General features: G+C 40.5%; 1 protein-coding gene across 6 annotated transcripts in view; it reads right to left on the reverse strand.

The window, feature by feature from the left end:
- The window catches only part of STK39 (serine/threonine kinase 39), a 149,073-nt gene that overhangs the window by 84,133 nt on the left and 40,218 nt on the right, over positions 1 to 24,722 (reverse strand). For all 6 annotated transcript variants that reach the window (XR_014024539.1, XM_081313057.1, XM_081313056.1 and 3 more), the window contains 6 exons: positions 18,265 to 18,377; positions 16,439 to 16,547; positions 11,677 to 11,818; positions 10,835 to 10,890; positions 1,975 to 2,084; positions 1,431 to 1,532 (listed from right to left, as the gene is read on the reverse strand). Coding sequence is in view for 5 of the 6 variants with exons in the window: in XM_081313057.1 (XP_081169183.1) it covers positions 1,431 to 1,532; positions 1,975 to 2,084; positions 10,835 to 10,890; positions 11,677 to 11,818; positions 16,439 to 16,547; positions 18,265 to 18,377 (632 nt within the window). In the remaining variant the exon portion in view is untranslated. The remainder of the gene's footprint in view (positions 1 to 1,430; positions 1,533 to 1,974; positions 2,085 to 10,834; positions 10,891 to 11,676; positions 11,819 to 16,438; positions 16,548 to 18,264; positions 18,378 to 24,722) is intronic.

Consider the following 24,722-nt stretch of genomic DNA (forward strand, 5'->3'; position numbering starts at 1 on the left):
GGACATCACGGCGAGGGCATCGCTGGGTTGGTTCGGGGTGGAAAGATGATACCCCACCCCGAAACCACGAATGATCTCACCCAGCGGCTTCATATAGATGTTGAACAGGAGGGGCGAGAGAACCGACCCCTGAGGAACTCCACAAACAAGAGGCCTCGGGGTGGATCTCTGCCCTCCCGTCAACACCGACTGCGAGCGGCCCAGGAGATAGGAGAACCACTGTAAAACGGTGCCTCCCACTCCCAACCCCCTGAGACGCCGCAGTAGGATACCATGGTCGATGGTATCAAAAGCCGCTGAGAGATCTAATAGGACTAGGACAGAGGAACAACCCCTGTCCCAAGCCCGCCAGAGATCATTCACCAGTGTGACCAATGCCGTCTCCGTGCTGTGTCCGGGCCTGAAACCCGATTGGTACGGGTCCAGATAATCAGTTTCCTCCAGGAACAGAGGAAACGCCACCACACTCTCAACAATCTTGCCACAGTTGTTAAGTGAATCACTGCAGTTGATGAGTTAGTAACACGGTTAAGTGAATCTGATTTCCCCATTGGCTTTGCTTGCAAAAGGGGATCTTGTGCCCTGGGACACATTCGTGCATCTGTCCTGAATATGAATCCGTAGCCAAGTGTCTGACTTTTGATTACATGACCTTGGGGATGCTGCAACAGTTGTGTGAAGAATGGTCATAAGTCACTTTTTTCAGTGCTGCTGTAATTTTGAACAGTCACTAAACAGTCACTAAACACAGTGTTGTAAGTTGAGGACTACCTGTACCATCTTTTTTAAGTCACAAAAACACAGCACACAGCTAAAGAAAACCGTGTCTAAAAAGTTCATTGGGATGGAGACAAAAATGGAGAGGTGAGAGGGCAAGGAAACAACATCTTTCAAACTCTTTATAATGTCAATGCTGCAAACATTGACATGTTTTTGCACTGAGAATATAAGAGGCAGCCTTTTGCTTTAACTGTTTGGCTTTGAATCACTAAAGCGCGGGAGGAATTCACCAGGATGTTTTGAGAAGATAAGGGATAGCCGCTTCGGAAGGGAAATGAAACTTCGTGTGTTAAACTAATTGGTGAATGTAATTAAGGGAGGGAATTTCTGTATGATATGATGTGTCAAGGGGAGGAGAATTCAGATTCTGGCATCCATGCATGAGTGCCGATGCTCCGTTCTCATTATTATACTTTTTTAGAATAAACAATCATGCAGTGTTCTTTGATCTGTCTCATTAATCGGAACCATGACATACAACTTATATCTGGGAGGGAGGCACCGATAACCAGGGTCCTAAACTATGTCCCAACTATTGCAAGGTCAGCATACACTTCTGATGCATATCTCACTTGCACAGCTTTAGATCCAAACCTGAAAAGTTTGTTACACAACTTTAGATTTCATGCTTATTTTCCAGCTATGCTTACTTTCATTGGAGGGTATTTGTGGTAAGGTGCTGCTCCTGTGGCTAATTCAATGGCTGTTATTCCAAAGCTCCAGATGTCAGCCTTGAAGTCATAGCCTCTCACCTATCATAGGGAAATATAAAAGAGATGAGTTAATTTAGCAATGGTATATTAAATCAATACATGACATAATAGGGCAGCGCCATGGCTTAGCTGTTAAGATGCTGGGCTTGTCAGCTGGAAAGCCAGCAGCCCGGGTTCAAGACCCAAGTGCCATGAGATGGGGTGAGCTCCCGTCCTCACCTCAGCTCCTGCCAACCTATAAGTTCAAAAGCATGCAAATGAAAATAAATAAATAGGAGCACTTCGGTGGGAAGGTAACAGCACTTTATGATGTCATGCTGGCTACATGACCACTCAAATGTCTTCAGACAGTGCTGGCTCAACGGCCTCCAAACGGAGATGAGCACTGCCCCCTAGAGTTGGCAATGGCCAGCGGAGTAAAATCCACAGGCACTCCTTTACCTTTTACTTATTTGACATATTAAACATCTAGGTCTTATACCTGTTCCATGACTTCAGGAGCCATCCAACACGGAGTGCCAACAAAGGTCTTTCTTACTTTGTTACGGGTTACATCACCTCCTGTGGCTAAAAATGCACTAACTCCAAAGTCTAGGAAGAGAAAATACAGACATTCTTTTAGCATTCAATTCACTTATTAAACTCCGATTGTAAATGTGAAGCTCCTGTTTAAGTATGCAGCTTAAGTAGGAGATTTCTATTTAAATGAAGTGGTTAATTTAATGTTTTCTCAACAGATAAAATGTTACGTAGGTTTTAGAAATGAGACATCTCTTCCATCTATGAATCATGCCTGTAAACATTTTTAGTCTCCTTCATAGCACCATAAAATACATACAGAGACTAACAAGGGACCTGTTTGTGTCACGCTACCTACCGTTTGAGGTCAATATATTCCCTTACACTAAGTTCAGAATGTAAAGATGCTATTATTAGGTCTGCATCAAAATTCCAGTGGGGTAGGAGAAAAAAAAAAGGAGAAAAAAAAGCAACCTGACATCTATTTCCGCTTCAAATGTCTTATGAAGACATAAGATCAGAGGGAAAATATGAACAGTCATGCAAGGCTTCAGGGGAAAAAAACTGATTAAAGGGTCAAATGTTGCAAGGGAAGTGTAGCAACAGTGTGTGCAAATCAAGAAATAGCTAAAAGCGAAACAGGATCATATCTTATGATGTGATTCTGGGCTAGATGGAATATGTTATAGTAGTTAACAAGGTGGCTTTAGGAACAGAAGGAAATGGGTCACAGGCAAGAAATGGGAACAAAAACGCAAGAAGTAGATTCCTATTATCAGGCAAAAATGCCAGTGGCAAGAAGTTCTTATGCACAGAGAATTTTCATGCACACACTTGTATGCAGGACTCATTATACCTATCAATATATGTGTGTATGTGTGGAGGAGGGCAACACCAAATTCAAATCACCAGCAAGACCTCATGCTTATTCTTTTTGCAAATACATCTCGATTCTAAAGCTATGGATTGCTGGTTGCCTATCATTACTAGATTATTATTCAGGAACACTTGCTTCCCAGAAGAATGTACACAGCACTATGTATGGCTCATACACGAATATTGCCATTTCTGAGATCAACCATGTGTTTATATAAAAGCAGTCATTCACTTGATGGCAAAATACCAAGTACAGTATAAATCAGACAGATGTAGACGAACTCTCAAGTATTCAGGCTGCAGATCTACCACCAAACGTGCTGCTTATTACCTGTTCATTATTTCTTTTCACTACGCTTTTTAAAAGTGCATTTTTAAAAATCATTTCAAGATATCTGATGCTAATCTGTGCTTCAGATTCACACTATCTGCTTCTTCCGGGGATTTCCTAATGCTTTGTACATGACGTGACCTCTGAAGTCGGCTGGACCTTTCACTTAGTCCAAACTAGAGGTACAAGCTTACCAACTGGTAAGGATGGGACAGGATGTTATGATCACAAGATACCAGTGCCTTACCGATTGTCTTGACTGCCTGTGTGGGTTCAAGCCCAAGCCTTGGCGTTTTATTAATACCTGAATGCTTGGGGGGGGGGGTCTGAGAATGATCTCCTTGGAGGTGCATTCTTTCTCTCATGAAGTGAGAAGATGGTCTTGCACTTTTTGCCCTATATGTGAATTACTTGAAGAAAAAAGAAAAAAAAACCAGCAGGCTGGGCTCAACAGCTTCATCTAACAGGGTTCTTCTGTTCGTCTTCCAATAATTTAACTGTAGGTACAATAATAATAATAATAATAATAATAATAATAATAATAATAATAATAATAATAATAATAATAATAATAATAATAATAATAATAATAGGTTGGAAGGGACCTTGGAGGTCATCTAGTCCAACCCCCTGCTCAGGCAGAAAACCCTATAACATTTCAGACAAATGGCTGGCCAGTCTCTTCTTAAAAACTTCCAGTGTTGGAGCATTCACCACTTCTGGAGGCAGGTTGTTCCACTGGTTAATTGTTCTAACTGTCAGGAAATTTCTCCTTAGTTCTAGGTTGCTTCTCTCCTTGATTAGTTTCCATCTGTTGCTTCTTGTCCTGCCTTCAGGTGCTTTGGAGAATAGCTTGACTCCCTCTTCTTTGTGGCAGCCCCTGAGATATTGGAACACTGCTAACATGTCACCCCTCACCCACAGAACATCTGCATCCATCTTGAAATCATATAGCACTCATAGGTTCAGAATTTTTTTTTTTAAAAAAAGCATCCAAAATGCACAATTTAAATTACTTATTTTAAACGGGGTGAAGCTTGTAACAAATAGAATTTTACCCCTCTTTGCTGTGAGCCAATACATATGAGTTAGATACATCAATACACATCCTGGTCTTAAATTTGCAAGGAAGTAATGAAGCCATTGTTCTTAGCAAGTTTTTTTTCCCCCCAAAAAAACACAGGAACTATTTCAAACTAGTAATGCTTATATAATATTCAGAAACAATCACTTCTTACTAACTGAATGCACTAGGTCAAAACAAAGAGGGGATTTCTCCCTTCCATTCTATATTAATATACAGTTTAATTCTCTTTAATCCCTACACTTTGGATAACGCAAGAAAAGTCATAAATCTAAGTGTTAGTCTATATTTATTACAGAAATTATTTCTGGCTTGCAACGATACCATTCGTAAGTTAAAATATCACTAGCAATTACATATCCAAAAGAAAAGAAAAGAAAAGAAAAGAAAAGAGAAGAGAAGAGAAGAGAAGAGAAGAGAAGAGAAGAGAAGAGAAGAGAAGAGAAGAGAAGAGAAAAGCTCTTTTTCGGTAAAAGCTTGGAATGATGATGCTAACACATAGACTAATTTATACCTAGTCTTTCTCCAACCCTTAGCTGTTGGGTTGACTTCAAAGTACTATTTCGGGCTTTTGATCACGAGTACTTGAACAGTATGAAGAGTTACAGTTTTACATTTCTGCAAATATTTTCAATACGTAGCAAATATTTTGAATTTCACCGTCCCTTGAGAGGGTCTTGGGGGAAACACCGAGCTAGAGGAAAAATATGCAAAATCACTCTGTTATACAATCCCTTCAAATGTCTACACTCTTTGTAACTTGGAGCAAAGGGATTGTATGAACAACAGAGTTAAAGGTTTAACAAAAATTATTTGTCAGGAGCAAACTGAGCATTGGATCCAAGGTAATTTTGAGAGAGGAGAATGAAGACCACTTAATAGTAGCTCTGTTTATAAATATCTTTCCTTAAACTGTCAATCACGGTTCTGGTGGAGACGTTATCATTACTAATTCAACATTGGTGAAGTGGTATTTTTATTTATTTTCCAATTCAAAATAAATTGCCAGAATTTGCAATTGTTACAAGATACATGCACAGCATGCTGCAAAACAGGGGTTCCCAACCGGTGCGAGACGATATTCCAGGGGGTGCGAAAACTTGGGTTTTCAAATTATAGCATATATGTATAATTTGTTGCCGTTATTTTGAACTTTTGTGAGAATATATCAGAAGCGTTCTAGAGGTGCGGGGTATAGAAAGGTTGGGAACCGCTGCTGTAAACCCTTAATAAGATACTGTACACACCTCCGTGGGCAAAGCAATAAAAGTATTCACAATATATTAGCAGGCTTTCTTCTGTACTACCTTCAACCAAAATAATAGTTCTTTTTGGATCTTTGTATCACGGCTTGTGTCTAGGCCAGCTTGCCGTTGTGATTAAGGTACCAGGCTAGAAACAGGGAGATGGTGAGTTCTAGTCCTGCCTGCACAAAGCAGCTGGGTGACCTTGGGCCAGTCCCTCTCTCTAACCCCAAGGAAGAAGACTATGGCAAACAACTTATGAAAACCCTTGGCAAGAAAACTGCAGGGGTGTGTGTGTGTGTGTGTGTGGGTGTGTGTGTGTGTCCAGGCAGTCACCAGGAGTCAAAACTGCTTCAAAGGCTAAATTAGCTCATTGAAGCCAAAATCCCCATTGTCACCAGCACTGCCATATTGATTGTCACAAACCATTTAATTACATTGTCTCGTGTCCGTTCCTTCCAACAATGTGTATATGCCAGCCAAGCTAACATCCAATGAACTCAAATCCAGTTACGTGTGGTTATGCTATAATCAAATATTTAAGAGGCAGAAAGATTTAATTTGTTCAGCTACACCACCTTTATTTATTTCATTTTTTTGTTGCCCATCTCACTGATACAGCAACTCTAGGCAGCTTGTAATATAAATGTAAAATTTAAAAGATAATGTGTGGCAATTAAAATTAGGAGAGTTAAATAGAAAAGCTGAAAACCAAGACGATGGGTGCCCTGGGGATGGGAATCTCCTCCCCCCCCCACAATGTAATGTGCCCTTCTTGGGACCCCTGGCCAGAAGAGAGAGCTTTTTTAGGCTCTTCCAGAAGGCCAGGAGTGTTGGGGCAGATCTTATCTCCAGTGGGAAAATATTCCAGAGGGCGGGAGTCACAGCAGACTGGACTCTGCCAGCTGAAAACCTTTGGTAGACATAGTAGGCCTCTTCCACTGGAACAAGTGGGGCAGGCTAGTCCCTTTGGGGAAGGACAATGCCTCAGAAACCCTGGATCCATGCCATAAAGCAGAGTTCCCCAACCTTTCCAGCTTTGTGGGCTGGCCCAGGGGGGGAGGATGGTTAAGCGTGAGAGGTGGGCAAGCACGCTAGCGTGTCTGCAGCTCCGTCTGCGTGAGCAGTAGGCACGCGCACCCACCACTCATGCAAATGGAGCACCCACACCCACACTTGCCCACTGCACATGTAAATGGGGCTATGACCCAGTTCTGAAGGGCTCAAGGCCCAGTAGTGGGCCACGGGCTGGGGGAGGCCTGCTGTAAAGAACTTCAAAGGTAACGACCAACATCTACTAGTTTGGCTCCCATAACAGCCATGTCACACGTACCACTCTCAAGGAGCCTCCAGAACTGTCTGTGCCACTACATTCCACATAGTTGTAGCTTCCAAATACTCTTCAAGAGTAGCCCTAAGTAAAGCATATTGCAGTAATCAAAACAAGAGACAGCCACAGCACGATTAACTGTACATAGGGCCTCATGATCCAGGAAAGGGCACAACAAGTGCACACCATGAAGTTGCACAGGCTCTCCTAGCTACAACCGCTAGAACTGCTCTTCTAGGAGGAGTCATGAGACTAGGAGAACCTACAGATTGCACACAGAGTATGTCTGCATGTCTCCAACATTAAATAAAGCCATCCTTTTGGAAACTATCCAGTTTTCTGCCTCACCTGTAGGCCATAGTTACAAATTTCACAAAAACCCAAAATGTTAAATGAACTTTATGGTTTAGTGCAGGGGTAGCCAAGGTTGCCTACTTCTGGTTTAGTGCCTAGCTCGACTGAAATATTAAAAATATGGTTTCCTGTTTCCTCTGAAATGGGAAGTTAAGATTAATTAAAAGCTTCCCCTAAAACGTCAGAAATGCAAACAAAATCCTCATATTCCTATTACACTTTAAGCAGAAATATTGAATGTACAAACCAAGAGAATGAGTGAAGATACTACATGCATTTGAGATCAGTCAGCGCTGTGAGGAAAAATAAGATGAGAGAACTGAGAGACTTATGGTTTTAGCTAACTTTTTAAAATAAGGAATCACTCTTTTGTTAAGGGAGCATACAAATATGAGAAATAAATATGACCTTGGTTTGGTATACATTGAGCTGTCATGTGATTTGTGCTGTTTTGCCGTATCAAATTGTGAGTGTTCGTCCATTATGGTTTATCATTATTTCTTAACCAAAACATGCCATTATGGCTTGTTCAACAAAGAATCCTTAACTGAATTGTTTCAAATGTTATGAAGAACTAGGCTGCCATCAAGCTGATGACATAGGTCACAACTACAAGCTTCAGGTCATTAAGACTGTAATTATAAGTGTCTTAGTATCAGGAGAATTTTGTGATGGTTCCAAGTCAGGAATTGCAATGCCGGTACACCGATTTTTATTGTTCCAGAATTAAAACTCAACAACTTGCCAAAGTCTTGAATACTTTATCACTCTTACAAAGCAACATTAGGTTATGCGTGCTATGCAATGCATTATTTAAACAAATCACCATCTGAATTCTTTGCCAAGGTGCCAGGTCTGTACCTTCCTTTTGCTGAGAAAAAGGGGATTCATAAACTTTCTGATACTTTGTGATACTGTGACTCCTTAAAATACTCAAATGAATTTGTGTGACATCCTCCCCATGAATTGAACTATTGTCTTCACTGATAGCTGAGAGAAATAAATAGACCACTCACTTTTAGTAGCTGATTACTAATCTACACACCAAATAAAACAATGAGACCCACAGAACTTTATAAAAAAAAGTATTTCACTGGAAACAAGTCCAAAGAAATGCAGTCAAATGAGTAGGATTCACATCTTAATGCAGAAAATTCTCAAAATGAATATAACGATAAAACCAGAAACTTTTTCATTGGGTTAAACGGAACGAGACTTGGAAAAAACGTGGAACTTTGATGTTGTGCAGTATATGTCGACAGCAGCAAGATCGCTTTATGCACAAAAAAGGGAAGGACACTTTGATTCTCACAATGGACGAGCGGCTGCAAAAGCTGATGGAGTTAGCAAAGATGGCTAAACTGACTGCTTTGATTAAAGAAAAAACCACAATTACTTTTGTTTCTGCTTGGAAACCGCTTCCTGACTTTGTGCTTGAGGTGGGAGAAAAAATGAAACCTTCATTTTGGGTTTTACGAATTAGATAAGTTTTTTGTTGTAGAAATGGCTAGTTTGTACTATTATGTAAAAGGGAAAAGTTGAGGTTTGATGCTATTATCTTATTTTATTGCACCAAAGGGAGTCGGGAGTCAAGGCCTTTTCTGCCCTTTTCCCCCTTTTCTCTACACTTTTCCTTCCCTTCTTCCTCCCCTCTTTTCCTACTAATTTTTTTTTCATATTTTTGAATTTTATATTATAAACTAATTAAAAAGATATCCACTATAATTTAAAACGCATTTTAATGCAAGCAGATTATATATTATATTGCATTGCGCTGCATTGTATTATATTATGCAATTTATATTGCATAAGCTTAAAATTGGAATTTCATTTTGAAGACACGTCATTTTCATTCAGGGAATTTCCTTGCCTTAAATGAACTTCCCTTAAAATATTGCCGATTGCAGCAGGTAGCATTTTTGAGCTGCTTTATTTTTCTCTCTCCCGGCATAGATGCACTGTCTGATTTGCAGCTCTCACCCATTCTCCCTCCTTCTCCTCTGCTGTAGTTCCCTCTGTAGAACGAATGTCAGATCTAATCAAGTGGTCAGACTCTTGTGCTTTTTATATGCTTTTTTTTTAAATGCCTCCAAGTCAGTGTTGACTCCCAAAGACTGCCTGGACTAGTCCCTGCAGTTTTCTTAGCAAGATTTTTCAGAAGTAAATTTATCACTGCCTTCTTCTTCCTGTGACTGATTGACTGAGCCAAGTCACTTATCCGACTTTGTGCCTCAGGCAGGACTAGCACTCCCAGTCTCCCGGTTTCCCACCTGCTGCCTTAACCACTACCCCAAAACCTGCTCTTCCTCCTCCTGCATGATTACTCTGCCCAAAAGTACATCGGGGTTCCATCCAGGGAATTTGGAATCTCATGTTGCTTTGTGTACCTATCAAAATAGGTAAGCCTGCTCAGAAACCGGGGCGAGAAAGGCATAATTCTTTATCTGTTGTCCCACCACCTGTATGTGGAGAATTGGAATTCTACAACGCAGATCAGCAGCCATGCTGAATTAATTCGGAAGAGCCCTTCTTCAAGTAATTCATCACGGGAGAAAAAGTTGAACTGTCAGTGCTTTCCCTATGAACCAGAAGATTTCATCAAAGCAGTGTTGGGAATTACACACAATGCTGACTCACTGCCAGAAGAGTCAAAGCTGCTGACAAAGCAGATTCTTCCTCCTCTTCTACACAGCATATACAGCTTCCAATCTACTCCTGCACCGTAAGTGGGGAGGTGGCACAGGAAATAGATAGCAGGAACCCCATTGTCTTGGCAGCTCACAATACTAGTTGCCAATCTACTCTGATTTTTGCACTAGCTGTCCTCTAGAAGTTTCTGACTTGCCGGGGGTGAGAAAAATAAAAGCTGCAGTTCAAAACTGTGAAGCACAACAGATTGGGAACAACTGCATTGTTCCTTGAAAAGCTGTGTTCTGTACCAGCCTGCTACCGGCCCTGCAGAAAAGGCAGGGACAACCCCTTTTACAAGAAGGCAAGAGGCTGGAATTAAGCCTGCCAAATTTATTAATACAAAAACAAACGGAACAAGACATGAACCAAAAAACAGGAGCTTTTCAAGCGGTTGCCTTCAGCAAACCAGCCCTCCCATGCATTCCCCTTTTATACAGTTCAGGGTGTGGCTTCTCTCTGCCTCCTTCCGAGGTGCCCCATTGCCTTCCTCTGTTTACTCCTGATTGACTGCCTCCTGCGTCGGGCGTCCTTGAACAGGGCCAGCTGTGGGTCATCTTCATCCACGCTGTCAGGCTCACACAGCTGGGTCTCCGTAGTGACCAGGTGGGAGGGGCCTGGCTGAGGGCTCTCATCAGCAAGATCTTCAACCCCCTCAGCAAGCTCTTCAACACCCCCCTCCTCCTCTGAGTCGTCCGACCCAACTGCCGAACCCACAGGCTGACCCTGAATCACAACAAGCTGACTGATACGCTCCATTAAGAAAAGAAAAAAAAACTACCTGCTCAGAAAAAATGAATATCAAACCCTCTTAAACTTAACAAATTCTAACCATTTACAACATTAATGAGATCTTTTGAAAGATCTCAAATTGTCTATCACGCATCTTGAAAATGTAACAATAATGATGATTACCTGCTATCTGTACAGAGCCATCCTCACCCAGAAGAATATTACCAGCTTTTAAATCCCTAGAAAAAGGAATAAACAAAAAAAAAGCATTTCAATTCAGATGTGGTGGGAGAGGGGGAGGGGAGGGAAGCTTGCTGTGGAACAATACCACAGGATGGAATTAAACACTTTCCGGTTGTACAATCTCAGATGTTTTCATCTTAAAGATGCCAAGTTGAGAGGAAAATATATGCTTCCACTTACAAAAAGCTCACAGTTTCATTCTTATGCAAGCCGGAAAAATCTCTGCTGCACTTCAGACCACCCTACTTAGCTTCTTTTATCTCATGGAAAAGTGCTCTATTATATTCTCCCAGCAAATCAGGGGTTGCAGCTGGCTTTGCATCAATCAATCAATTAAATAATCCCCATTTGCTATTGTGCAAGAGGGAAAGAAATGGAACCAAAGTAATTGTCAAGACAAGAAACTTCCATCCTTTGCAGTTTCAAGGAGAAAGCAGCAATTTTTCTGCCATCTCCCTATCAAAACAACAGATCAAAAAGAGATTAGGTTTGATCACCCCCTTTGACAGGCAAATAATAATTGCTAATATTGCCAGATGATTTTGTGAGCGGATGAGGCATTATCAACTAAATAGTTAATTTAAGACTAGGATTTATATCTCTTCATGTTGCGTTGCACACAACTATAGAAGTTCTCCCCCAATCAGGGTTAAATCAGAACCCAGTCTTGAATTTATTTATTGATTTAATCCGTTTATATAGCCATCCCATCTCAAGTTAACAGGATTAATACTGAAACTTTGCATTCTCAACTCATACACAATGAAGCAACATGCTAATACCTGTGGATTTGTCCATTTCTGTGTAGATAGTCTAAGCCTTCCAAAACTTCTTTCAGAATTGTGGCTATTATTGATTCTTCAAGCACACCACTCTTGTGCTCTCCTCTGCTCACTACATATTTTATTATATCCAGCATTGAGCCTAAGAGAGAGAAATTACAGAAGAAAAATGGAACATCAATCTCATCTGGCAGTCCAAGATCCATTATACATGTTTAGGTTGCTCTAGATTTCAATTTCAATTTTCTGAGACTTAGAGAATAAATCTAGATCAGAGGTCTCCAAACTTGGCAACTTTTAAGACTTGTGGACTTCAACTCCCAGAATTCTCCAGCCACCATGGCTAGCTGAGGAATTCTAGGAGTTGAAGTCCACTGGTCTTAAAGTTGCCAAGTTTGGAGGCCTCTGATCTAGATAAAATGTGTTGCATGCATTTAAAATATCTGGACACATCAATATGACTGAGTACATGAAAAGGCATGGAGAATTGGATCATAAAATCATAGGTCCAAAATGTGCAACAAAAGTATAGGAGGTATAAGAAATCTGTAATTAAATTGACTGATTGCTTCAGCAGGCCACTACTGCTGAACATGCTTTTATATGAGGTTTTTTTTAGAGGTAACTGAGTTTAAAGATTTATCTGATAGGCAACATAAACTGTCAGGTCACAAGCAATATGCACATTTTCCTCACTGAGAAACTTGAAAGAAATTAGAATGAATAGGAAGAGGCCATGTAGACTACCAAATCTAATCCTCTGCTTAGTACAGAAATCTAAATTAAACAATTCTCGGTAGGTGATTGTGCAGGTTCCAGGTGAACATATTCAATGAAAGCAGGAACACAAAGAGTTTGTTCTAACATTCAATCACAATTTGCCTCCCTGCAACTTGTTCTGCTTTTGGAGAGGATTTTTTTAAAAAGAACACTTTTTTTCTACATTTCCAGATACTTGGAAAAATGTTTTATCCTCATTTTTCATTTCTCAAATTGAACATCCCATTGCCAGTGTCTCTTCTCTTAAGATTTAGTTGCATTTCTGATGACTATCTTTCTTGTCCTTTTTCACGTGTATTTTGCTTCCCTCAATGATTATTTTCTGAATTGGAAGCTGTACTTTACCGACGCAGCCTAACCTGGCAACGGCCCTTTTGCAGCTACGTGACTCTGCTGACTCATATTCAGCTTGTAATGAACTACATTCCAACTTCTTTTTCATATTTACTATTACCAAGCTAGCATCTCCCATAACGATGCGTTTGCTGTCTATTTCCTAACTGGACATCTTAGCATTTATAATCCTTAAATTTTATTCTATTATTTGTCAGCCTTTTTTTTCCTCAATTGCATTTCATTTCTATGATTTTAACCTACCAAAATTGCTTTGAATTTCACGTTTTTTTAATTAGCCCCAGTTTTGAATTGTCTGCAGGTCTGATAAGCAATCAACGGGGGGAAAAAACGCTGAAGCATATCAGACTCAAGACAGTCATGAGTCAGACTCAACAAAACTGACACACCATGGCTCTCAGGTTCTTTTGAGGGGTAATTAGTCACTTTCCATCAATTTCTGAACTATGACTAGACTTACCAGCTCACTCTGCTGAGCCCCAGCCTCTGGATTTGGTTCTAGAAGAAGGAGAAGTTTCTCCCTCAGAGTTGTCTTCTCTTTCCCTTCTTGGGAAGTTGTTGTTGTCAAACAGGGTGGGTTGTGCACATATGCACTCTGGGGCTTTCACTTTCTGCAAAATCAGCTGCCCTGGATCAGTTTCCCACTCCTTCCCTAGGTGGATCAGATAGGGCTGTGGTAGGTCAATCCGTGACTCAACCCACATCTCAATCCTTTGCTCCACCGAGGAAGCATGTTCCATGAGTGCTGGGCCAAATCATGGTCAAGCAGTATAGCTATCTGGCCACAGTCCCAACTGGCACACTTCCCTAGTTCTTTCCAATCTCTGCTCTTGATGACTAGAAGCATTCCTAACCCTAACCCTCTGTTCTGTACCAGCCTACTACAGGCCCTGCAGATAAGGCAGGGACATCCCCTTTACAAGAAGGCAAGAGGCTGGAACTAAGCCTGCCAAATTTATGGACACAAAAGCAAACAGAGCAAAAACAAGACACGAACCATGAAACAGGAGCTATTCAAGCGGTTGCCTTCAGCAAACCAGCCCTCCCACGCATTCCCCTTTTAAACAGTTCAGGGCGTGGCTTCTCTCTGCCTCCTTCCGAGGTGCCCCATTGCCTTCCTCTGTTTACTCCTGATTGACTGCCTCCTGCGTCGGGCGTCCTTGAACAGGGCCAGCTGTGGGTCATCCTCATCCACGCTGTCAGGCTCACACAGCTGGGTCTGTGTCGTAACCAGGTGGGAGGGGCCTGGCTGAAGGCTCTCATCAGCAAGCTCTCCAACCCCCTCAGCAACCTCTCCAACACCCCCCTCCTCCTTCTCTGAATCGTCCGACCCAACTGCCGAACCCACAGGCTGACCCTGAATCACAACACCCTCCCTCTCAGCTTTCCCCAGTAGAACATCATCAGAAGCAACTTTTCCACTACTGAAATATCCACCATCATGTGGTCCACCGTCATATGTTCATCACCAATGGTTAGCCATTCATAATCATAGCAACTGTCCTCTTCTCCATTCAATTCAAGGACCGTTGAATCTGGCATTTCTGGCCCAGGGGCTTGACGATTCACACAGTTAATTTGGGTTCCAGCTTGTGGCAGCTATTTTTTTTAAAGGAAAAAAAAAACATCTCCCGCTTTCCTACAGCGAAATATCACCGTTAATAAATCTCAAGGGTTGAATTTTATATCCTGCATTTACCTATTGTAAACTCACAAAGCAAGGCACTATCTTCTCCCATTCTTAGTATTCAAGAGTTTTGTGCTTTCTTATTAGTTAGCTAGACAACAGTGGAGTTTGTGGTAAAAGAATCCTCTACTGGGTCAACATCATCCCTGCTATATGTGCCAATGTTTTGCAGTTTTACTTCACAAAAGCAGCACACTTTTCCTCCCTGGGAACTTTCTGCCTTGCAAGCAGCATGTTTTTTTCCTGAAACCTTTGCTGCCCCATCTGCACTGTCCAGTAGTCTCCATCTTGCCTGCCAGCCACTGTGTCCCTGGTCAACTCTTGACCCACTTTGGGATTCTTCCCTGGAGTCATCATCCTGATCTGTCTTCCTCTGCAGGACTGGCCTTCGATCTCCTTTTGCCTCAACTTAGGAGTATGTATCTTCTCTACCGCCTTAGCTGTACCCTTACTAATTTACTCAAGAGGAAGAAAGTGGCAAACCTCCTGCCCTCTTCAAAAGGTTAGCTGCATAACTTGACACTGTTGAAAGTTGCCAAAATACAGAGTGTTGTTCACAGCTGACAAAAGGGCTCACAAAAAAGCATTTTCCTTTTTTTTCCCCATTAAGCTCTAGAATGTGTCACAAGTAATTTCTTCAGAAATTTTCACACCTACAAAACGTTCCTCTGGGCAGAAAGCTGGGATGAAAAAAATTATACAAATTATAAGCCTCAGTATGATCTGCCACCAATTAAAGACCAATACAGGTAGTCTTCACTTAATCATCACAAATGAAAGCAACAGCTCCCTTGCTGTGGATTTAAGTGAAACGTTATGCAAGCTTATGAGGTTATCGTCACGCTGTGAAGACCCCTTGCATTAGAACTGTCATGCTGCTTCTACTTTGCCTACAGTTATGAGGGAGGGAGGGAAAAGGTTTGGAATGCACAGATGGTTTCTATCAATGTGAGAGTCGAGGTCACTGGAGAAGTGTCTTGGCGAACAGAGGTTGTCTTCTCACAACAACCGTTCTAATTGGACAATGTGACCTGAACTGTCAGAGGGGAGGGAAGGTTTTATTCTCTTATCTTTTCCCCGCCGCATTGCCAGAGCTGGTTTTCCTTCTACCATGCCGGTATGCTATGCCTAATAAAGTCTTACATTAGACAACGCAATGTCTCTGGTGGATTTACTTCATTGGGCTTTTCAACCGGAACCCTAAGTTATCTTAGGATGTCAGTTCACTGTCTGTTAAGCAGACCTCAAGTGAGACATCCTACGATCATGATTTTGCAATTTTACTACCAACTTCTTCACTGACTCTACTTGTTGAGAAGCTACAAATAGCAATCATGGAATGTTGTGACAGTAGTAAATGCATACCAATTGCGAAGCACCTAAATGTGTCTAATAGGACACTACAGTGGTTCAAGAACCGGTCGCAAGTTTACTTTTTCAGTAGCTTTGTAACATCACATGGTTGCTAAATGGGGCAGTTATTAACCAAGGACTACCTCCAATAGTTATCTTCCAGGCTTTTTCCAGAATGCAGGTGGGCTCTAATGTCTAGAAGGAAAGGCTGTGTGTAAGAGCTTTTTCTACCCTTCGCAAATATTTTTCCCCCTTCTGTTCAATCATGTCCTATTCTCAGACTGCATGGACAAGTCTCTTGGCAAGGTTTTTCAAAAGTGGGTTTGCCACTGCCTCATCCTAGAGCTGAGAAAATGTGACTAATCTCAGGACACCCAGATAGCTTTGTGCCCTTTGTGCAGGACTGGAATTCACAATCTCCTAGTTTCTAGCATGACGCCTATACCAAACTGGCTCTCCTGCAGAGATTAACTAGTTGTAAATAAAATGCCACATCTAAAAACGTTTGGCTGAAAGTCACTGATTGATCAGAAAGATCATTCCAATACAGGACTGCATTTTCATATTTACAGTACTATATAGACTCACCTCCACTTAGTAGTTTCATAACCAACCAAAGCTCATCCTTGACCACAAATGATGTATAATACGTAACTACATTGGGATGGCTGCATTGACTCATGGCTTGGATTTCTTTCTGTAAAGAAGGCAAAATATGACGTAGTACTATTGCAAGGAAAAATGTAAGGTTATCCTAGCTATTTTCCGTCAGGAAATATATCCAGTGGGTGAGATTAGGAAATGAAGTTAAGTATATTCATCATTTAAGAACATTGTGCTTGCAAACTTCGGAGAGAAATAATGCAACTAAACTGAACGTCCCTCAAAGGGAAGCCCTCCAGGGATGCTGAGTTGCGATTTCCATCATCTCCAGCAGTTTGGTTAGCTTGATGAATTAATACGATTCCAACTTATTTTTTAAGAAAAAAAAGTGGGGTGTGTTTTTTTCTGCTCAGTCAAATAAAATGGTTTGATCATCCAAAATATGATTTGTTTTCTATGCTTCATATGAACCGATACTTGAATTTTTTGGTTTGAGTCACTGTAATATTGCCAACGTATTCCTAGATATTTCAGAGGAAAGGGGAATTGTTATATCCAAATCATAACATGCCAGAATGAATGAATATATGCATTGTAAATATGAGGGGGGGTCCTTGGTGCTCTCTGAGCTTGGTTGTTTTCTTGCAGATGTTTCGTTACCCAAACTAGTGCAGCACTGATGATGCCTGCAAGAAAACAACCAAATTCCAAGAGCACCAAGGACCCCTCATTTCAAGCCTGAGCTACAAATATTCTTCCTTATTGGTATATTACAGATAAAAATACCTAACATATCTCTGGATAAAAATACAACTCCGAACATCTGCCTTTTTAAATATCACAATGATTTTCTTCTTGCCTTCGTGGATCGTTTCATCTGTTTGTTTAGGAAGATTAAAATTTCTTTTACATTTTATTCATCCAATGCAAAAGAAGAACAACTATCATTACGATAAATGCAGCAGTAATATTTAAATGGCTTGAGTGATGATTCTGTAAGTCATATTTCATTCAAAGCAAGTCTCTTCATCTTTAATAAGATCCATGTGTGAATATAAGTTTTCAACACAGCACAGACTGGTGAGTCCTTGTAAGATCTTCCCACAGTTCAGATTTTTTACAATGTCTCTTCTAACCACAAAAGAGAAAATCCAGTGTGATTCAAGTGATGTTAAGTGAATCACTACATCTGTTAACAATACAGTTGTAAAAGTGAATCTGACTTCCCGGTTGACTTTGCTTGTCAGGTCCCAAACACTGATCACATCACATCACATCACATCACATCACATCACACACACACACACACACACACACACACACACACACACACAGAGAGAGAGAGAGAGAGAGAGAGAGAGAGAGAGGGGGGGGGGGATACTGCAATCATCACAAATATGAGTCAGTTGCCAAGTGTTTGGATTTGGATTTTGATGATGTGACCTCGGGGATGTTGCAACAGTCATAAGTCTGAAAAACAAATAATCAGTCGCTTTTTTCAGTGCCATTCTAACTTCAAATGGTCCACTAAGTGAACTGTTGTAAATCTAGGACTACCTGTATAAGTTACTATTTTCGGCAGTGTTGTAACTTTGAACAATTGCTCATAAGATGAGGACTGCCTGCACCACAGCTACAATAAAATGCAGATATAACAGGCCATAAAAATCCACATTACTGGTTCACAGAAGTTTACTATAATTAATCTTGCAAATTCAGGTAGAACAATCATATGCAAGTGTTTATACGACACTGAAGGAAAGGTTGATGAATCAGTTTATTTATTCATTTATTATGGTTGTTCTACCTACAAGCAATTCATCCATACTGGTCTGGCATTTTTCCAAGTTGATTCTTTTTATTGCTACGCGTTCCTGCCTGGGTTTGCAGAGCGCTGCTTGGACTACGGCGGTAGCACCACTGCCTGGAAGAGAAAGAAGAAACAATGGTTTGAGTTTTGCACAGCTATTTCCCACCTGTCTTCGTTAAAGAACAACCTGGGGCTTCTCAGAAGCAGATCAGCTTAAGAAAGAGTTTGTCAATCACCCTTCGCACTGCACTGCAAGTCATACCTACAAAGGAACGTTGCATGTGCATGCCCCCATGTTCTCTTGCCCCACTCCAAAGAATTAAATGCAACCCCAGTGAATCAAACAGAAAGCAAAGAATGTTGAATACATTTTATTAATTATATTGACTTACTGTAATTAAACAGAAACAAACCCAAATTTAGCTTATATCCTACTCCTGCTTACTTTCTGAACAATAACCATGTAGGCTAGCAGCTCTCAACCTTTTCTATACCCCACACCGCTAGAACGCTTCTAATATATTCTCGCACCCCTTACAAAAGTTTGAAACAATGGCAATGAATTATGCATATACACTATAATTTTGAAAACCCAAGTTTTCACACCCCTTGGAATATTGTCTCGCACCCCTGGTTGGGAACCCCTGACGTAGGCCAAGGCAGCTTCCAAATTCAAGAGTTATACATCATTTCTGCAGAGGTCAGGCGTATAGTAGCTGACTCCTTGAGGGACATTACTGATTGCTCACTAAGTTCCTAGTTATTTTGGAATATTATGGTCAACTTCTGCCAAGCATCTTCTTTATTAGAGCAGACAGACTACTTCTGAAGAATTTCTATATCACAGACCAACTGTAAATGATTATGCTATCTTGAAACATCATTCATTTCTCCATGTGATTTAACACATATTTATAAATTGCAAAAATACTGCAGGATAATACTGTAGGCTGTGAACTCTTTGCGGTGGTCAAAATATACACTTGTGGAGGATTAATAAAAATAGGAGCATTACGGCTATAAGTCAGACATGTCAAACTCGTGACGTCACGCAACGTATCAGATCTTTTCCCCCATTGCCGGCAATGGTGTGGGTGCGGTTTCCTCATGACACATCCAGCCCGCGGGCCAGCAGGTTGACACCCCTGCTATAAGAGGTATGACATACGTATTTTGTTTGTCAATTGGGGGGGAGATGCAAAATTAAGCCAGTATATTTCTCTAGCATGATTTTGATTTTGAAAGCCTCAAAAAAAGAAATCAGGGATGTTCTAAAAAATTTGACCTCATTATTGTTCCCACCCATTGAGAAGAAAAATGGCTTTACGGCAGAACACCTAAAGGGTATGGGAGAATAATTCGGCCCAACCATTTCATATTCATTATTAAACTTTTATTCCTTTTGTTATTTGCTATACTTTACTGGAGAATTGAATTAGCCTAAGCAAGAAGGCTCATTTTTTTTTCTTTTATCTGATTTCTGTCCCTGATTGGACTCTCTCATCTATAGTTACAATATTCTGACCTTACCCAAATGATTGCCGACAAAAGCTCAGTGAATAAAGGAGACCTTGTAAGAAAATCACTTTAGATTTGAAGTCCATTTGAGGTCATAGTTAAGCAAATGGTTCTTTTGTTTATCTGAAGGGCTGGTGAGAACATGGGTTCCTGGAAAGTTGCAAGAGCTTTAGATGGGAAAACAGAGTAACTGTGGATTGATACTATTGTACATTTTCCCCAAACTCAGGAAAAAATATATATCAAGAAGTCATAATTTGCAAAACAGTGCTCTCCGGTAAAGCTTGCCCTAGAAACCAACACTCCACATAGCAAATTACGTGGTGTAAAAGCACACAGAAATATTCTGAAAGCACCTGACCATTCTCATCTCAATTTCTGATTAACCCAAGCTTTAAAATGATAAACAATACTTAGCATTCCTGCACAAAAGACAATTCCATGAACAGAAACACTTGTGTGAAATACTGCAATTGATCTTCTCAAACAGTGGCTTTTGCTCTGCTTGTCCATCTTGGAAGTCCTAAACAAACACAACGTGCACATAAAAAGCCTTTTTGTTAATAAGCTTTACAATGAAAACTCAGTTGTGTGCTTGGAGCAAAACAATGGGGCCCTCGTGGCTCCAATCAATCAACAGAACTGACATAATCTCATGACTGGAAACTATTGTGCGTGTTTTAATTGATGTTTGCTAACTAATTTAGAAATAGGATGTTCTGTATGCAATATGCATCCTGCCATGCTTTAAAGACAAAGATTGCAGCTCATAATATCTACTCAATTAGTTTGCTAATATACATACACTAAGCCAATATCTCAACATGGGAACAAGTGCTTTGAAGCACTAATTAATTGTACCATTTTCTCCCCAATAATTACTTTAAAAAATTAAATGAAAACCGACTATGGTGCTTGGAAACAATCGTTGCTGCTTTCCTTCCATGGATTTATGAAATGTAAAATAATTACCAATCTATTCTGCGTATTATTTATTTTTTATGCATTTATACACTGTTTTTCTTTAATCTGCTGTTTTTTACAATGGATGATTTTAATGTTTTCAATGTTGTTAGCCCTCCCAGAATTATTGAATACAAGATGGGTGGCAAATAAATTTCATAAATAAATATGCATATGATTGATATTATTTGTCTGATACAGGGCACTCAAGATGGGTAATAACAAAATTATAAATGTTTAACATAGCACTTAACATTACTATTAAAAATAATTTGCAGTGCAAAACCTGGTTGAAGTAGATCTCTACTCCTTTCCTGAAACTAGAAATTCTGCATGAGGGTGATTCAGTTTCCAAGCCGCATAGCAGAAAGCCCATGTGTACACACACACACACACACACACACACACACACACACACACACACACACACAGAGAGAGAGAGAGAGAGAGAGAGAGAGAGAGAGAGAGAGAGAGAGAGAAAGGCAAATGGATTGGGATGGTTACTTTTAAGAAAGTCTTGTCTGGGACTTCCGGGTGGCGCTTCAGCGGCACGGACGGTCGAAATCGACCGCCGGCCCTCCGTCTCCGTTTAAGCCGCAGAACAGCTGACAATCAGCTGTTCCACGGCCCGAAAACCCTTCTCCTTGGGCAAAGAGGGGAGGGGGAGCTTCCAGGTAGGGGTAGAGCTCCCCTAGAGCCCCAGGACATTTGTTTTGGGGCTTGAAGGGTGAAAGCTCCCCCGAAGCCTGGGAATGCTCTGGATCGGAGGACTTTTCTGCTTTAAGCAGAACAAGACGCTGAATCCATTCCCTGCTGGATCTGGTTGTCATCCTGAATGATTGAAGCAGGCAGAGCTGATGCGGGAGTCGTATAAACAGCAAGTACAAGGCTTTAACTCCGGAATTTTAACTTTCTTCATGTTTCAACGATCGTTCTAAGAGAAAGGGAAGATGGCGTCTGAGTGACTTTTTTGTAACAAGAAGCAAAAGTGTTTTTCTCTAAAGTGAAAGTGATTGCCTGGATACTGAGGAGGAATTTGTAAACTGGATTTTTAAAACCTTAACAGAATTAATTAAAATTTGGAGCTGCATAAATGTGATCTATAAGACTTGGTTATTTAACAGTCAAACTATAAAGTAGCAAATGGACTAGAAAAGTGAAAGTGAGTAACGAGAGTTAACTTGTTGCAAAAATGGCTTCCAAATCATCTAGATATGTTTTTAAAAGTGCGGGGGTATTGCCTGTTCAGCAGTTTGGAATGCAGTCTTTGAAGTCACCCTCTGAAGTTGCTGCACAGGTACTGACTTTAAAAGATTTATAGTATGCTTTAAAAGATGCTTTAAAAACTCAGTCTGAAAAAATATTTGAGCAGGTGGCAGAACTTATTGAAGAGAAAAGTAAGAAAATATGGGAGGATATTTTGCTGGCATTTCAGGCGCTTTCAGGCTGTATTGAGAATCTGGATAAACGTGTGGAAGAAGTGAAACAAAATAACTTGATGGAGGTTAAAATGGGTGAAATTGAGGAAAAAATGAATGAAATTGATGACGAAATGTTGATGATGCAATATAGAGATATGGAGTTTGCCCTGAGGATAAGAGGTTTAAAGGAGAAGCCGCAGGAAAATCTAGAAGAGATATTGGTGGATGCTCTGGCGCCTATTTTGGGGTTTCAACCCGAAGAATTTTTTGGGAAGATAAATAAAGTATTCCGTGTTAATTCGTGGATTGCCAGGCAAAGGAAACTGCCAAGAGATGTGGTTGTGTATTTTATAAATAAAAAGATCAGAAATGAGATTATTCAAATTTTTTACAATAAAAGATTCAAAATGGCTAAACAAGAGGTTTTGATTTTGAAAGAGATTCCTTCAAGAATTCTGAGAAGAAGAAAAGATTTTGCCTTTTTGGCAGATGAATTAAAAAAACAACAGCTTCAGTTCAGATGGAAGATACCAACAGGGATTGTGGTGAATTATGCTGGAGTCAGATATCGTCTTAATACAGTCTTGAAGGCACGTGATTTTTATTCTAACATATTGAAAACAGACCTACCGCCATCTTCAGAAGTTAAAAAAGGGAAGGAAGAAGGAGACCAACAGTTACAAGAAACACAGCATATTTTGAAAATTGTGCAATCTTTGGTGTTATCGGAAGAACTAAAGACTCAAAGAATAAGAGCTGCACTTAGCTGTAAGGAACAGCAATGACAACAGTAGAGATTAAAATTAAGCGTAGATAAGAAGGTTATATAATGCATTGATGGACATAGATTCATAAATGGAATTTGTTAAAGATTGTATGACAAGGTAGGCCCAGAATATCTAAGAACTATTAATGATGGACATCTGGGGAAATTTGGATTAGGAATGTAAACCTACTGTATATAGACACAAAATTTGGGAGGGAGTGTTTATAGAGTGTTTTGTAAATGGCACACAGATCTTAAAATTAGTATGTATGTATTTAAATTGTTAGTTTAAATGTTGGGGATGTGGTTGTGATGTATTACTATGTATGGTGGATCTGTGCTTTTTGGATTAAAATTTGGTGGAATATGTATACGGTAGGATTTTTAGGTAAAAGATGAGGTCCTTTCTATAACTATTTTTCTTGGGCATCACCATAGACTGTGATACAGAAACTGAATTGATTTTGAGTTTAATGACTGCAGCAAGACTTTTGGTGGAGCAATATTGGAAGAAGGAAGATTTGTTTACTGTAGAAGAATGGACATTTAAAGTGTAATGGACTTTAAAAGTTTCGAACCTGGCAGAAATGGCGAAAATCTTAGCACATTTGAAGGACCATTCGCAGCAAAGATATATTTTGGAATGGAGAAGAAGGATTGATTATATCTAGAATAAATATGGGACCAAAAAGTCTCATTTAGCATTTGAATATTAGATTTAGAAGATTTGTTATTATTTAGTTATTTTTAAGGAGACTTAAAGTGTGATAGGGTTTAAAGTGTTATTATAGTTAGTTTGTATATTTTAGTTTAAGATTGTTAGGGTCAATACCCTGTATTTGCTCTGGGAGGGAGGGGGAGGATGTTTTTTATGTTTAAAATGTATTTGTAAAACTCTTTAATAAAATAAGAAACTCCTGTCTGGTGTCACATTCAAATCCAAATAAGCAGGGTTTTTTTGCAGTTTTAAAATTTAAAAATAGCATCTTATATTTTGTTTGGAGACTATATGGCAACTATCTGTGTTTCACCGAAAATAAGACCCAGTCTCATATTTTTTTTGCCTCCGAAAGAGGTACTAGGTCTTATTTTGGGGGGATGTTTTACCCGCTTACCTCAGGACTGCCGCAGTCAGGCCTCCCACGCCCCAACACCTGTCGTGCCACTGCCTGATTTTGTGCCACATAGCCTCCTGCCACAAGCAGCCGCCAACAACCAGAAGAAGTGGGCCAGCAGCTATGTAGGCTCTGCTGGACGGGGCTGCAGCTGCTGCCACCGCCCTGAGGCAAGGCAGGTGTCGGGAGTGGGAGGCCTGGCTGCAGAGGACCTGAGGTAAGTGGGTACAGGGCGCGTGGGGCAGCTCCATCCCTCCACCCCTGCCCTAGCTTGATTTTTATGTGTTTCCCTTGCCCCACCTCATACAACAAGACGGTGGGACGGAGTGGGCAGGGTCTTAGCCAGGGCTTATTTTGGGGGTAGGGCTTATATTAAGTGCACACATATAAAAAACCAAGCTAGGGCTTATTTTCGGGATAGGTCTTATTTTCGGGGAAACATGGTATTAGATCCCAGTCTTAACCTTTCCTGGTAGAAGACCTAAATCGTAGACAAGAAGTGGGACACCTCAGCATAAATGTTGCAACTCACATTTCAGATGAAAGTTGTCAAGAAGTTCAAGCAAGCCTCACAAGGAAAACGTGTCCATCATAGCATGTGAACATGATAAATATCAGAACCTGAACTATAAGCTGCCACGGCCCGTTTGCACAGCTGCCGCGTTCGTCCATGTTT

This window comes from Vipera berus (assembly GCF_964194415.1).
Source record: "Vipera berus genome assembly, chromosome: 1".
In the NCBI taxonomy this organism is placed as follows: Eukaryota; Metazoa; Chordata; class Lepidosauria; order Squamata; family Viperidae; genus Vipera; species Vipera berus.